This window comes from Oryctolagus cuniculus, chromosome 1, assembly GCF_964237555.1.
Source record: "Oryctolagus cuniculus chromosome 1, mOryCun1.1, whole genome shotgun sequence".
NCBI lineage: Eukaryota > Metazoa > Chordata > Mammalia > Lagomorpha > Leporidae > Oryctolagus > Oryctolagus cuniculus.
The window spans coordinates 10,263,699-10,276,782 of NC_091432.1; the positions used below are offsets into that span (position 1 = coordinate 10,263,699).

Genomic DNA, 13,084 nt, shown 5'->3' on the forward strand with positions numbered 1-13,084 from the left:
ATCGGGAGACCTGGGGCAGGCCTCCTCTCCTCCGTGAGCCTCAGCCTATCTGTGGCATGGCTGCCTGGGCCCCTGCCTCAAACGCTGTTCCAAGGGTGATGGGTGGGGTTAGGTGCTAGTTGCTGCCCGGGGCTGACCCTGATGGGTGATGGCATCCCGGCCAGATTGACATGCTGCAGGCGGAGGTGACAGCCTTGAAGACGCTGGTCATCACGTCCACGCCGGCCTCTCCCAACCGCGAGCTCCACCCCCAGCTGCTGAGCCCCACCAAGGCTGGGCCCCGGAAGGGCCATTCGCGCCACAAGAGCATCAGCAGTGCCTTGTGCCCCGCTGTGTGCCCCACCGCAGGGCACACTCTCACCCCAGACAAGGAGGGCAAAGAGGTAAGGGCGGGCTGTGGGCACGGGGGCGGGAGACGGCCCTCACGGTCAGCCGGGTCGGAGCCCCGCGCGGTGTGACCTGGAACCTGTCCTGCCCCTTTCTGAGCCTGGGTCCTGGGCTGTGAGGGCTGGGCACAGGCTACTGGGCCTCGTGTGGCCACAGCCCCCGTGAGATGCTCTGTAGCACCCTCTGCCTATCCAAGCGTGGCCTTTGGAGGGGGTCTGCCTCCCACCTGGGCTGTGCACACGGGGTCCTGGTCCAGGCTGGGCTGACACTCCTGGCACTGGGTCCCTGAGCCACTGAGGCCACCTGTCAGGGGCTCAGTTTCCTTGTCCTCCTGTGGCCAATGGGCAGGCGAGACAAGGGTGTCAAGAGCCAGCTCCGTGCTGCTTCCGGGGGACACTGGAAAGACAGGTGGTGCAGCGCAGCCGCCTGGGTCCTCAATGCCAAACCCAGCCAGGCCTCGTCCTGCCATCACCTCTGTCCCTGCAGCTGTTGGAGGAGAGGCACGGGGCAGCCCCTGCATCTCCTTCTGAGCTCTAAGCTTTCTGATTGGTCACTGACGTCTCCTCCTTCCTCCTGTCTGTCTGTCTGTCTGCCTGCCTGCCTGTCCTCCTGCCCAGCCGGGGCTGCCCCCTCTTCTCTCCCTGCTCCTGTGCGTGATCCCCAACAAGGCCGTCCACCTCACCTACGAGCCGGCCTGGCAGCTCCCGCCCGGGGAGCCGCCTGCAGCCCCCACCTCCGCTACCTCTCTCTCCTTGTCCCGGCAGGTAATGGCTCCAGAGAGGGGCCCCCCGCTGCTCCGGGCAGCCTGATGCACTGTGCATGCCGCCCAGGGCGGGCCTGTGTGGTCCCCATGAACTTCCCCCCACCCTGTGTGCATGCGCCTGTGAGTGCGTTGTCACCTGCCCGGGCGCGTGGGGTCCTGCTGGTTTGCTCTCAGCAGTGAGGGACCTCTGGCAGGGTGCTTATCCTGTAGCACGGAGAAACAGGAAGCACGCCTGAAGTCAGAGCTGGCAGCTTGCAGCTCCCAGGGGCAAGGAGGCAGAAGGAACGCTGCTCCCTGCTCGGCCAGCCTCTGGGGACAGACCTCACCGCCCCCTCCCCGGCACGCTCTTCCCCTGATCTGCCTCCTCTGCCATGCTGGCCCCCAGCACCCTAATTACCCCTCCCCGGCAGGTGGACACGACCCTGTTTGCAGAGTTCCAGGCCTGGCGGGAGTCGCCCACCCTGGACAAGAGCAGCCCTTTCCTGGAGAGGGTGTACCGGGAGGACGTGGGCCCCTGCCTGGACTTCACCGTGCAGGAGGTGAGGCGGGTAGATGGCGGCCAGCCGGGGGGCACAGCCCGCACCCTACAGCAGGGGCCAGGCCCCTCACCCCCACCCCCACCCCCGCCCTGGTCTCTGCAGCTCTCGGCGCTGGTCCGGGCCGCCGTGGAGGACAACACGCTCACCATCGAGCCCGTGGCTTTGCACACGCTGCCTGCTGTAACGGTGGCTGCGGTGGAGTGCGGCAGCGCCAAGTAAGCTCCGTGCCCTTTCCTGCCCACGCGGGAAAGCCCTGCCCAGCAGGTGGACAGTGAGGGCTGAGTCTCAGCGTGGAACCCCAGGGGGTGGGGTGGGCGGGGCTCAGGTATGACTGGCTCCTGACGGGAGACGGACAGCTGTGGCTCCCTTGCAGGCAAAGGAGGCAGCTTTGATGGGTCTTTGGGGAGCCCCAGGCCCTCCAAGGGAGTGCCAGAGCTGGACTCCTCCTTCTGCTGGCTGGCTGACCCCTGCTCCCCCTACCTCCCTGTCCCCCTCACTGAGTTCTGACACACACACACACACACACACCCCCCACTAACGCAGAAGTGATGTTCAGTGGCTGGCAATGCCTCCTGCCAATAAGTAGTCCAACGACCCTGGCATCTTGTCCCCTGTACTACACAGGCAGCACTGAGCAGGGGCAGCAGCCAAACCCGCTCGCCAGGGTAGGTGGAGCAAGGGGCAGAGACTGGGGAGGATTCCCTCCAGGATCTGGCCAGGGAAGCTGACAGCATGGTGGGAGCCTCACCATGGAAGGGGACTTGTGAGCTGGTTTTGCCAGGTAGGGGAGGGAGCAGAAGGAGCGGCCGTGTGAGGAGCCGGGGCAGTGGGCTGGACAGGGAGTCGGCCAAGCCTGCAGAGGGTGACTGGGGCCAGAGTGGAAAGAGGTTGGGGCTGGTGCTTTGTCAATCCAGTCACCTCCAGTCTGTTCAGACAGCCACCGTGACCCAGAGAAGTCCTGCACCCACGCAGCTGCTTAAATCTTTCACCTGGGAGTCTCCCTAAAGCCACTGGGAAGGCGAGGGAGGGTGTTGGGAGGAGTCGCTGGCTGGGATGCGGTTGAGAGGGGCTGGGAGGGGGAGGAGGTGTCGAGGCAAAAGGCCTGACCCAGCCTGGGGATAGTGACCCTGTGCTGGGGTGGTCACCCAGAGGTCTCTGTCCAGGCAAGAGCTGGGTTTGGAAGTGGGAGACCCAACGGGAGGCCCTCAAGCCGCAGAGACCCGCCGTGCGGGTGGCTGGACATGCCTGGGGGGAGGAGACAAGGTGGCCTGGGAGGGGGGCTCTTCGTGGGGCCTGGCTGGCCGCAGCTGAGAACCATGGGGGAGCTAAGGGGACTCAAAGAGGGTAGGATGGGCAAGGCAGGTAAGCACTGGGGGGTTGGGGTCAGGGACAGACCTTGGCTCCTGCGATTGGGTCTGACGTTCCCAATAACGTCTATGGGGGCACTTTTAGAAGGTGGGGCTTTGGTACACCTGACAGGGCTCCACCAAGCTCTCCTGCCCAAGAGGGACGAGGCAAGGGGTCTCGGGGCCGGGTCCAGCCAGAGCGAAACATTTATCCTGGGGGTGGTTGCCCCCGGGGGAGGGGAATCCAGGCCCCCACCACTGCATCTGCTCACTGCCCCTCCCTCTGCATCCTGTCCACACGATGGGGGAGGGTGAGCCCCAGCCAGCCCCCACAGCCCTCACGGCCCCCTCTGCTTTCCCCCAGCACCTGTGCCCTGAGCGGGCTGGCCCGCGCCTGCCGCCACCGCATCCGGCTCGGGGACTCCGAGAGCCACTACTACATCTCACCGTCCTCCCGGGCCAGGGTAAGTCATCCTGCACAGGGGTCACTAAGGGGCCACCAGGGCTGACACTCTGGGAGCACAGTAAGGATGCCACCTACATGTGCAGCAGGTGCAGGCTGAGAGGTGTGGAGCAGGCACGCAGCCCACCACGGGTGTGAGTGTGCACGTCACAGCAAACCGCAGCTTAAGCCACGCACACTTAGCATCCCACGGTCCCATGCCAGGAGCCCCGGCACCGCTCAGCTGGGTCCCCGGCTCAGGGACTCCTCTGGCTCCGATCGGGGTTCAGCCGAGCCTTGCTCCTGTATCCAGGGTCATCCTCCAAGCTCACATGGCTGTTGGTAGAATTCAGGTCCTTGTGATCAAGGTCCCTGTCGCCTGGGGACACTCTGAGGTCCCAGAGGCTACTGGCAGCTCCAAAGCCAGGACACAACCTCCCACCCAGCTTCCATCACCTCTGCCGTCCGACACAAGCCTGCAGGATAACGCAGGGCCCTTTTAGGCGGTTCAGAGGTGCCTGCCCCATAGCCCTTGTGCCCTCCCGGGATGCGACTTCCAGCTGTGTGCTGAGTGCCCCCTTAGCAGAGGAGAAAGGGGGTGTGTGGCTGAGCCACACCACCTGGACCCAGGGTCTCCCCACCCTGCATGCTTGGGTCCTGTCGCTGCAGCCCCTGCCCCAGGGATCTGTGCCCAGAACCTGGTTCAGTGGCCACAGGTCCCCTTTGCCCCTTTCCCAAACCAACCAGGGCTCAATAAAAGCCCCCCTACCATGCCTCCAGCCATTGCCATGCCCAGCAAGATTTCACCTGGCACCTTCTCTTCCTGGGGGTCCAGCTGGGCTGGGCGAGGCTGGGGCGGAGATGAGCTGAGAAGGGTCTGAAGTCCTAGAGAACAAGGGGTACGGAGTTGATGAGGGTGGGGGCGGGAGGCTGTCTGCAAAGCACAGCCCTAGGAGAGACCACCCTGTTCCCTGCCACGCCCTGCTCACCAGCCTCCCCACTGCCCGGCGCCATAGCATGGCTCCTGCCCCACCTCCGCCCTGCCCCGCCCCACTCACAGCTCCAGGGGGCACTGCCCCTCATAACAGCATGCCCGGCTCCCCTGCCTTCAGGCAGCCCCCCCCCCCCCGGCCACACGATGCGCTTTCAGCCTGGTCCCCTGTGCTCAAGACCCTGTGCGGCAGGAGGCTGGCCTTGTGTGTCCTCCATGCCTGGCAGTTATGGGCTGGGGTCCGCGGAGTGGAGCCTGCAGAGGGGGCACCAGGGGAGAGTCCTCCAACCGTGAGAATACTCGAGGCAGTTCCTGAGCCGGCACAGGGTCCCCAGGGCCTGGCACAGTGTCTGGCATGGTTGAGGGCCTCAGGCCATACTGGGGGCTTCAGGCACAAGGACCAGGGCAGCTGTGGCCCCTTTGCCTTTCCTGGTATCAGAAGTAGCTTGCAGGCTGGCCCGTGGGGAGTGGGGAAGACTGAGCCAGCCTGGTTTTGTGTCTCAGTGTGGCCACCTAACTAGCCATGGGATCTCCGTGGTCCTGGCGTCCGTCCTCCCCGCGTGTCACGTGGGAAGGAGAGCATGCCTGCCCCATTGGCTGCACGTGCCTGGTTTTGCAGGCAGGTGCTGCTGTTACAAGGTGTAGCACCTGTCTGGCTGTCATTCATTAAAACTTGGCAGCCGTGTATGAGTCAGGGAGCCCTCTCTAGCCTCACGGGGACCTGGGGACTTCCTGCTCTGGTCTTGGACCCGTACCAGCTTGTTGGGGGACCCCAAGCTTGGGGGCTGGTGGGTCACACCCCACCTGCTTCTGCCCACAGATCACCGCAGTGTGCAACTTCTTCACCTACATCCGCTACATCCAGCAGGGCCTGGTGCGACAGGATGGTGAGTGCCCCCTGGTGGCCGGCAGAGGGATGGCACCCACAGGATAGTCTGGCCGGGCATGTGCTGTGGGTATCCACCTGCTTTGTGGCCCAGACAGGACTACAGAGCTCCTCATTCGGGAAGGCAGCAAAGGGGCGACTGTGGAAAGGGCCCACGAGCGCCCTGGGTGCTGAGCTGTGTGGAGAGGCGTACTGCTGAAGGAGCCTACCAGGATGGCATTCCTGTTGCTTGCCATGTACCTAGTTCCTCTGCCCTTTCTCCTACCCAGAAACTTCACCTGGCCTGCAGGGATAGCATTCCTGCCACGGCCTGGCATTCGAGGCCTTGCACAATGGGGCCTCCTCTGTGAATCTCCCCCCTCCCAGTGTGGCTGTCTGAAGACCCCTGCCAGCCATTGTCCCCCACCTGGCACGTCCTTCATCACCCACTGCCCTCTGCCTCCATTCTCCAAGGCCTAACTCCCACTCCTCCTCCAAACCTTGCTCCCTGGGAAACTTCTCCTGATCCAGTTTGGTCTACATCCCCTCACCCTGGGTAAGGAGCTCCCCAGCTTGGGGGTCAAGACCCCTTTGGGGGCCAAGGCCAAGGCACACTGAGTGTTTACACCTGCCAAGCCAGAGGACACAGGGACTGACACTGTGAGGCCGCTCACCGCACAGGGGCAGGGCGGGGAAGTATCTGTAGCCTACGGAGTGTGATTCCCGGGCCTGGGCTCGTCAGGGCTCAGTGTGTGGCAGCTCCCACAAGTATGTCTGCACCAGGATGTGCAGTGGCTGTCATGAATGGGAGCAGATCCCTGCAGTGAGCTCAGGGCTCAGCTTCCAAGGCTCCGCATCAGAAAGCCTCAGCCACTCGCCAAGGTCACCTGTCCCAGGGCTTGGGGTGTCCTAGGGTGCAGCCATGCCAGCTGCCCTGCCCATCGCCAGGGGAGAGGGCCAGACCATGGGCCTGGGGTGACCCTGAGCCGTCCCTGTCTGCCTGCAGCGGAGCCGATGTTCTGGGAAATCACAAGGCTGCGGAAGGAGATGTCGCTGGCCAAGCTGGGCTTCTTCCCACAGGAGGCCTAGGCCATGGCCCAAGGCCTAGGGCTCTGACCTGAACACCTGCCCTGGGACAGATGGGAAGACACAGTCCTGGAGCCAACCTTGAGCCACAAGCTGAATGGACGGACAAATGGCCAGGCCACGGGGCAGCACTGAGCCAGCACCAGATGTCCGTCCGGGGACCACAGGCTTGGACTTCACGAGATGCCTCTTCTCTCACCCCACTGGGCTCTGCAGCCACCAGACAATTCCAGGGAAGCACCAAAGACCAAGCAGCTTGAAGCCATACTCAGGGGACTCAGTGCTTGGGAAGAGACCCCTGGTGCAGCCGGCACCCCCTCCCCAGCCCCAGGAGCTGCCGCCTGCAGTGCCTTGTTGCTGCCTGGTCTTCAGAAAGGGACTGTCCTGGGGTGGCCAGATCTCCAGGCTGTCTTCCTCCTAGGTTCCCAAGCCCCGAGTCAGCAGCGCCCCCTTGTGGCCATCTGAGCCCAAGTGCCCTTCAGTGGGAGTGCCCACCAATGGCCTCTGCTTTCCTAGGCCCCACGGGACAGCGGGGCTGGATGGAGGAGCTGGCCCGGCTAGGAACAGCCCCAAAGCAATCTTAAAATGAGTCAGGGCCCCTGCTCCCTCTGTCCCTGCAACCTCCCTCCCCCAGCTCAGCCCTGAGGTCCAGAAGACTCTGCTTCCAAAGCCACTAGGATTGGGGTCCTTTTTTCCCCAAAGTAAGACACCGGTAGGGCCCCAGGACACCCATGCCTGTTTGCAGCAGTGCATGGCGTTCAGACAGCAGGGCCCTCGCACGTGGGGCTGGGAGAGGTGAGCAGGGCCTGGGGTGCTCACCAGGGTAGGGGCTCCCACCTGGACGCATCCCTCACCACGCCTGGATTTCTTTTGTCGGATGGAATGTAACACGATCTCTATTTCATAAAGGAAGGCTTTGTTGGTACAGCCGGGGCCACGCGCAACTCCACGCCTGCACCCTGGGGCTCCCGCCAGGTCTTGGGCATCTGAAGGAATGAAACCAAATCCTCTCCTCACCCGCCCTCGTGCTTGGGATTAAACCCAAATCCTAAGGCAGCCACCCCCCTCGCCCCCGACAGCACCACTTACCGTGGGGAGGACGTTTCAGGCCTCCCGCCTTGGGGTTCTCTGGGGGCTGTGGGCTGCCCCTGGGAGAGGAGGCCGGCGTCCCACTCCCTGCGAGCCGCCTGTTATGGGGTTGGGTGGGGGGAGTGCGTGGAGCCCAGGCTGCCTCTCCCACTGCCTCGCTGTAGCACCAAGGGTGCTTCCCTCCTCTGGGTCTCCTTGTGGTCAGGCATGGCCAGCTCCAGTCTCACAGAAGCCTGGAGCTCAGGATCAAAGCATCGAGGCTGCCTGGGTCTTGGCAAGACAGTGGCAGGTTTGATTGGTGATGTCTGCCTGTAGCAACAGCACGGGATTATAGAAACTCCGGGTTTTCCAGCCCAGGTCTTGGATGGGTTCTTAGCAAGGGGTAGCAGTGGAAGGTGGGGCTGAGGAGGTGACTCTGGTGCCTGACCCCCCCCACACACACACACCTGTACAGGTGTGGGCTCGGGCCGGCAGGTGTCTTTCCTGGCAGCATCTGGGTTGGGTGTCTGTTGGGGCTGGTGACACCTTGTGGGGACTTTTCCATTGGGGTGTCTGGGACATTGGGGTCAGCCGACTGGTAGGCCAGGCCAGCTACGGGCTGGCCAGGACTCTGCCGAGGCCCTCTGCCCCATCACCACCTCTGGCCCCTCCCAGGACACTCATGCCTTCCAATCCTCTTCTGTTCCTGCACCTGCCTCCCTGTTCACCTGCTTTGAATCCTTCCCTCTCTCCCCAGGCCCCTTAGCTAACCACTGGCCAGGCCCCCTGTCACAATCCTGTTTGCTCACTCAATACCAGCTGATTCCTCTGTGCCACTCATAGTGCTGGGCACACTGCTGGAGCTGAGACTCAAGGGAGCAGGCTGGCGATTAAAAATAAATAAGTAAAATAAATAAAGCACCTGTAGCATACCCGGGGGCGGGGGAAGAGGAAGACCCCCATGTCCTCTCCTGTATTGCAGTCTCTCCTGCTCACATCAGTCCTGGGTCAGCCAGTCCAGAGGAGGATACAGGTCTGGGCCTTGGCCTGGCCACCCCTGGGCCTAGCTGCTGTGTGCCTGGTCCAGCCACACCCAGGACCAAGTGGACACCAGGCAACATTCCAGGGCCTGGCAAATGGACCCAGACATGTGATGCCTGCTTCCAGAGGCTTCGCCTGTTGGCCACCCCAGGTGGGGTTAGCTGACATCAGCCACAGAACAGCTGTTCCTCTTAAGTGTATTTTCTAGATAGCCTCCTGGAGCCTCTCTAAGTGCCCTGGGCACATCTGAGTCATTTTCAGCCTCCTTGGCTACCTCCTAAAAGCTAGCACCAACGCTGGCCTCAGGGTGGTGCAGGCGTTGAGCTTGGCCTTGTGCATATCTCCTCCTTTGCCACACTGGACAGCCTGCCAAGCCTGCCCTGACTGGAATCCTGCTAGGCCTGGGTCCCCAGGGCAAGTCACTCCTGCTGGGGCCTGAGTGTTCTCGTCCGTGAATTGGAAAGATTGGGCAACATGGCCTTCACAGCTTCCCCCAAAAACATATAAAATAGACCATTTTTAAAGAAAAGATTTATTTGTTTGGAAGGCAGAGTTACAGAGAGGCAGAAGCAGAAAGAGAGAGGTCTTCCATCTGCTGGTTCACTCCCAAATGGCCACAATGGCCAGAGCTGGGCCAACCCAAAGCCAGGAGCCAGGAACTTCTTCCAGGTCTCTCACATGGGTGCAGGGATCCAAGGACTTGGGCCATCTTCCACTGCTTTCCCAGGCCATAGCAGAGAGCTGGATCAGAAGTGGAGGAGCTAAGCCAGCGCCGTGGCTCAATAGGCTAATCCTCCGCCTTGCAGTGCCGGCACACCAGGTTCTAGTCCTGGTCAGGGCGCCGGATTCTGTCCCGGTTGCCCCTCTTCCAGGCCAGCTCTCTGCTCTGTGGCCAGAGAAGGCAGTGGAGGATGGCCCAAGTCCTTGGGCCCTGCACCCCATGGGAGACCAGGAAAAGCACCTGGCTCCTGCCATCGGATCAGCGCGGTGCACCGGCCGGCGCGGCGGCCATTGGAGGGTGAACCAACGGCAAAGGAAGACCTTTCTCTCTGTCTCTCTCTCTCTCACTGTCCACTCTGCCTGTCAAAAATAAAAAAAATTTTTAAAAAAGTGGAGGAGCTGGGACTCAAACCGGTGCCCATTTTTAAGTGTCCAGTTCAGTAATGTGAAGACCATTGACACTGTTCTGAAATAAATTTCCAGAACTTATAAAACTGAAATGCTGGGGCAGGTGTTTGGCCTAGAGGTAAAGAGTGGGAAAGATGCCTGCCTCCCATGTTGGGTGCCTGGGTTGGGTCACCAGCTCCTGACTCCAGCTTCCTGCTAATGCAAACCGGGGGAGGCAGCGGCGGTGGCTCAAGACATTGAGTTCCTGCCACCCACACGGGAGGCCTGGATGGAGCTGCTGGCTCCCAGCTTCAGCCCTGCCCAGTCCTGGCCATTGCAGGCATCTGGGGCGTGAACCAGCAGATGGGAGCCAGTGCTGTTGCTCTCTGACTTGCTGTCTCCCCCTCCTCAAAAAACCAGAAGAATATATCAGAAACGGAAACTTGGTACCTGGCCAACAACTCCCTGTTCCCTGCCCTCGGCCCCTAGTGACCATTCTGTGTTCTGTCTCTGTCAGGTTGACTACACCAAGGACCTCCTGTGAGTGAAGTCATGCGTATTTGCCATTTGCACCTGGCTTATTTCACACAGTGGGGTGTCGTCGATGTTTACCCGTTGTGCAAGGGGATCGGAGCACCCTGTTTTTGTGGCTGACCCCGCACTGTTGTGGGTGTAGCCCACCTCTCACTCATCCCTCCCCCTGTGGGTGGACACTTGGGTAGTTTGCCCCCCTCCCCCGGCTATCGTGAATGATGCTATAAATGTGGCTGCACAGCTCTCTTGAGGACCCTGCTTCCACTGCTGGACCACATGGGAGTTCCATTCCTAGCTTTTGGACACGCTCCATGTGCTGTTGGCTGCACCAACAGCGTCCCGGGTGTTCCCGCAGCCTTGCCACCCTGTCTTCTCTGTGTGTGTGTACCTGGTAGGTCCTATCCTATCGTGGCTTTGAGCTGTCTCTCTCTGCTGACGAGTGATACTGAGCACCCGTCTGCGGTTGCACGTGTGGTGGCCGGCTGTGTGCAGCTCCATTTTTCTCAGCGGTGTTCCAAGAGCTCAGTCCTGCCACCATGGTGGTCCCTTCAAGGAGCCCCTCTGATGGCCAGCAGGGCTGCAGTCCCTGCCCTGAATGCCCCCCACCCCCACCCCGTGGCTCCACAGGCCCTCCCTCCTTGGGAGGACTGTGTTCAGGGCCCAATAACCAAGTTCACGGTGCAGCGAGCTTTGGCTCGAAGCCAAGCCCTAAAGCTCTGACCTGAGTCCACTTTGTGCATCTGCTGTGGAGCCAGCGTCCCGGCTTCAGGATGGCTCTTCCTGGCTTCAGCCTGGAGTGCTTCCTTTCAGGCGTCCCCGCCAGGCGGCTGCCCAGCCTCTCCCGCTTGCCCAGGCCTTGCTGGCACTGTGCACACAGCTCTTGGCCCCAGGATGTAGCTGGTGGCTCTGTAGCGGGTGGGGATTTCACACGTCCAACAAAGAGGCCTGGGTGGCAGCTCACGGCAGGGAGAAGACCAGCAGGGCTTGGGGCGGGGGCTACATTTGGAGACTTCCCTTGAATCTCAAGGTTGCCTGCTCCGCCTGGCCAGTCCCCCGCCCCCCACCCCCACCCCGCCAACACACACACACCCCTACAAACCCTGGCAGTTCAGGAATGTCGAGTGATGCCTCTCCCCTTCCAAGCAGGCTTGAGACGCTGTGGCTGCCCTGACTTGGGGGTTTAGAGACAATGGAGTCCCCAGCTCCCCCCACCCCACCCTGACTCTCTGAAAGTTGAAAGGTCCACTGGGGTGAAGCCTCTGGGAGGTCACAGGCGAGCTGTTTGTCTGCACAGGAGACATAGTAAAGGCATTATGGGAACAAACTCCCGGTGGCAGGAGGGCCCACCCATCTGTCTGCTGTGCTGGGCTCAAGTGGCTGGAGGGGACAGCTTGGCCTGAGCCCTGTCTTCCTTTAACCTCCTGGGAGACCCTGTCTGGGCCTTCGTCTTCTCCATCTCTCCTGGCGTGGTGGGAGCACCTAACACACCCCATTCTCAGCCGCCTCACACCCTGGCTGGACCTAGGCCAGGACCCCAGGGAAGGAGTCCCTGGATGGCCCCAGCGCTGGCCACATCTGACCACTGAGGACTGCTGAAGGTGCAGTGGGGGCCATGTCCCCTGTGGGTGGGCTGGATTCTGGTTTGGGGAGGGGGCCTTTCCTACAAGAATCTGCCACCTTCATCCACACGCTCAGTGCAACCCTGTGGGGTCAGGGGCACTGCGTCACCTCCAGTCCCGGCCACCTCCCCGACACGCAGTCCCACGTGGGGCTGCAGTTTTGGTGGGAGCCACTGTGGAGAGGGCTCAGGCAGCCTTGGTCCATTGGCATCACAGGCCTACCCGCCATCCTGACTACCCAGGGGAGGTGCACCTGGTACCCAGGAGGAAGAACCAGAGGCCTGCTCTGCCCTTCTGCAGTGCCTGGTTCATCTGTGGCACAAATACAATCGGCCATGTAGTCAACTCACTCCAGGTGGAAACTGCGCCACCCCCAAAAAATTCTAGAAATTTCCAAAATGCAAAACTTGGATTTGCCGCCCACTGGGCACTGCGCCGGTTCCACGGAATGTAGGATGCAGAGGCACCTGCAGTAGCAGCCTCCACGGGCTCATGGTCTTGATTCCAGCACTCGCTGTTGGAACACTGTACGCCCTGCCTCTCACCATGTACATGTGGTCAGGCCTGTGACGCTTGGGTCTGTACTGAACGGGTATACGGATTTTTTTCTCATCCTTAGTCCCAGATAATACAGCACAACAACCATTTCTATAGCATTTGAGCTGCCCCGGGGAGGCAGGTATTCTAGACCTGACAAAGCGTGTGGAAAGATGTGCACAGGTTATGTGCAGATTGAGCACTTGAGGATTTTGGCCTTTAAAGAGAATTTTCTGGCCAGCGCCGCGGCTCACTAGGCTAATCCTCCACCTTGCGGCGCCGGCACACCGGGTTCTAGTCCCGGTCGGGGCGCCGGATTCTGTCCCGGTTGCCCCTCTTCCAGGCCAGCTCTCTGCTGTGGCCAGGGAGTGCAGTGGAGGATGGCCCAGGTGCTTGGGCCCTGCACCCCATGGGAGACCAGGAAAAGCACCTGGCTCCTGGCTCCTGCCATCGGATCAGCGCGGTGCGCCGGCCGCAGCGCGCCGGCCGCGGCGGCCATTGGAGGGTGAACCAACGGCAAAGGAAGGCCTTTCTCTCTGTCTCTCTCTCACTGTCCACTCTGCCTGTCAAAAAATAAAAAATAAAAAAAAAATAAAGAGAATTTTCTGGAACCAGTCCCCCAAGGAACCTAAAGGACAATTGCATTAACTGGTGATTTTCAACAAATTGTTAAGACCACGACAAAATGTTAGCATATCAGAGAAATACATTCAGGGTTCTCCAAGTGTGTTCCCCAAACGGAGACATCAGTTTCACCTA

General features: G+C 61.2%; 1 protein-coding gene across 5 annotated transcripts in view; it reads left to right on the plus strand.

The window, feature by feature from the left end:
• The window catches only part of RAB3IL1 (RAB3A interacting protein like 1), a 40,417-nt gene extending 33,090 nt beyond the window's left edge, over positions 1-7,327 (plus strand). For 3 of the 5 annotated variants that reach the window (XM_008274400.4, XM_008274398.4, XM_051833217.2), the window contains exons 5-11: positions 165-383; positions 1,005-1,151; positions 1,561-1,689; positions 1,792-1,904; positions 3,400-3,499; positions 5,289-5,355; positions 6,340-7,327. In XM_008274400.4, the coding sequence (XP_008272622.3) occupies positions 165-383; positions 1,005-1,151; positions 1,561-1,689; positions 1,792-1,904; positions 3,400-3,499; positions 5,289-5,355; positions 6,340-6,422 (858 nt within the window). In that variant the 3' untranslated portion in view covers positions 6,423-7,327. The remainder of the gene's footprint in view (positions 1-164; positions 384-1,004; positions 1,152-1,560; positions 1,690-1,791; positions 1,905-3,399; positions 3,500-5,288; positions 5,356-6,339) is intronic. The other 2 variants (XM_008274401.4, XM_051833218.2) reach the window with 1 other exon arrangement.
• Positions 7,328-13,084: the final 5,757 nt, after the last annotated feature.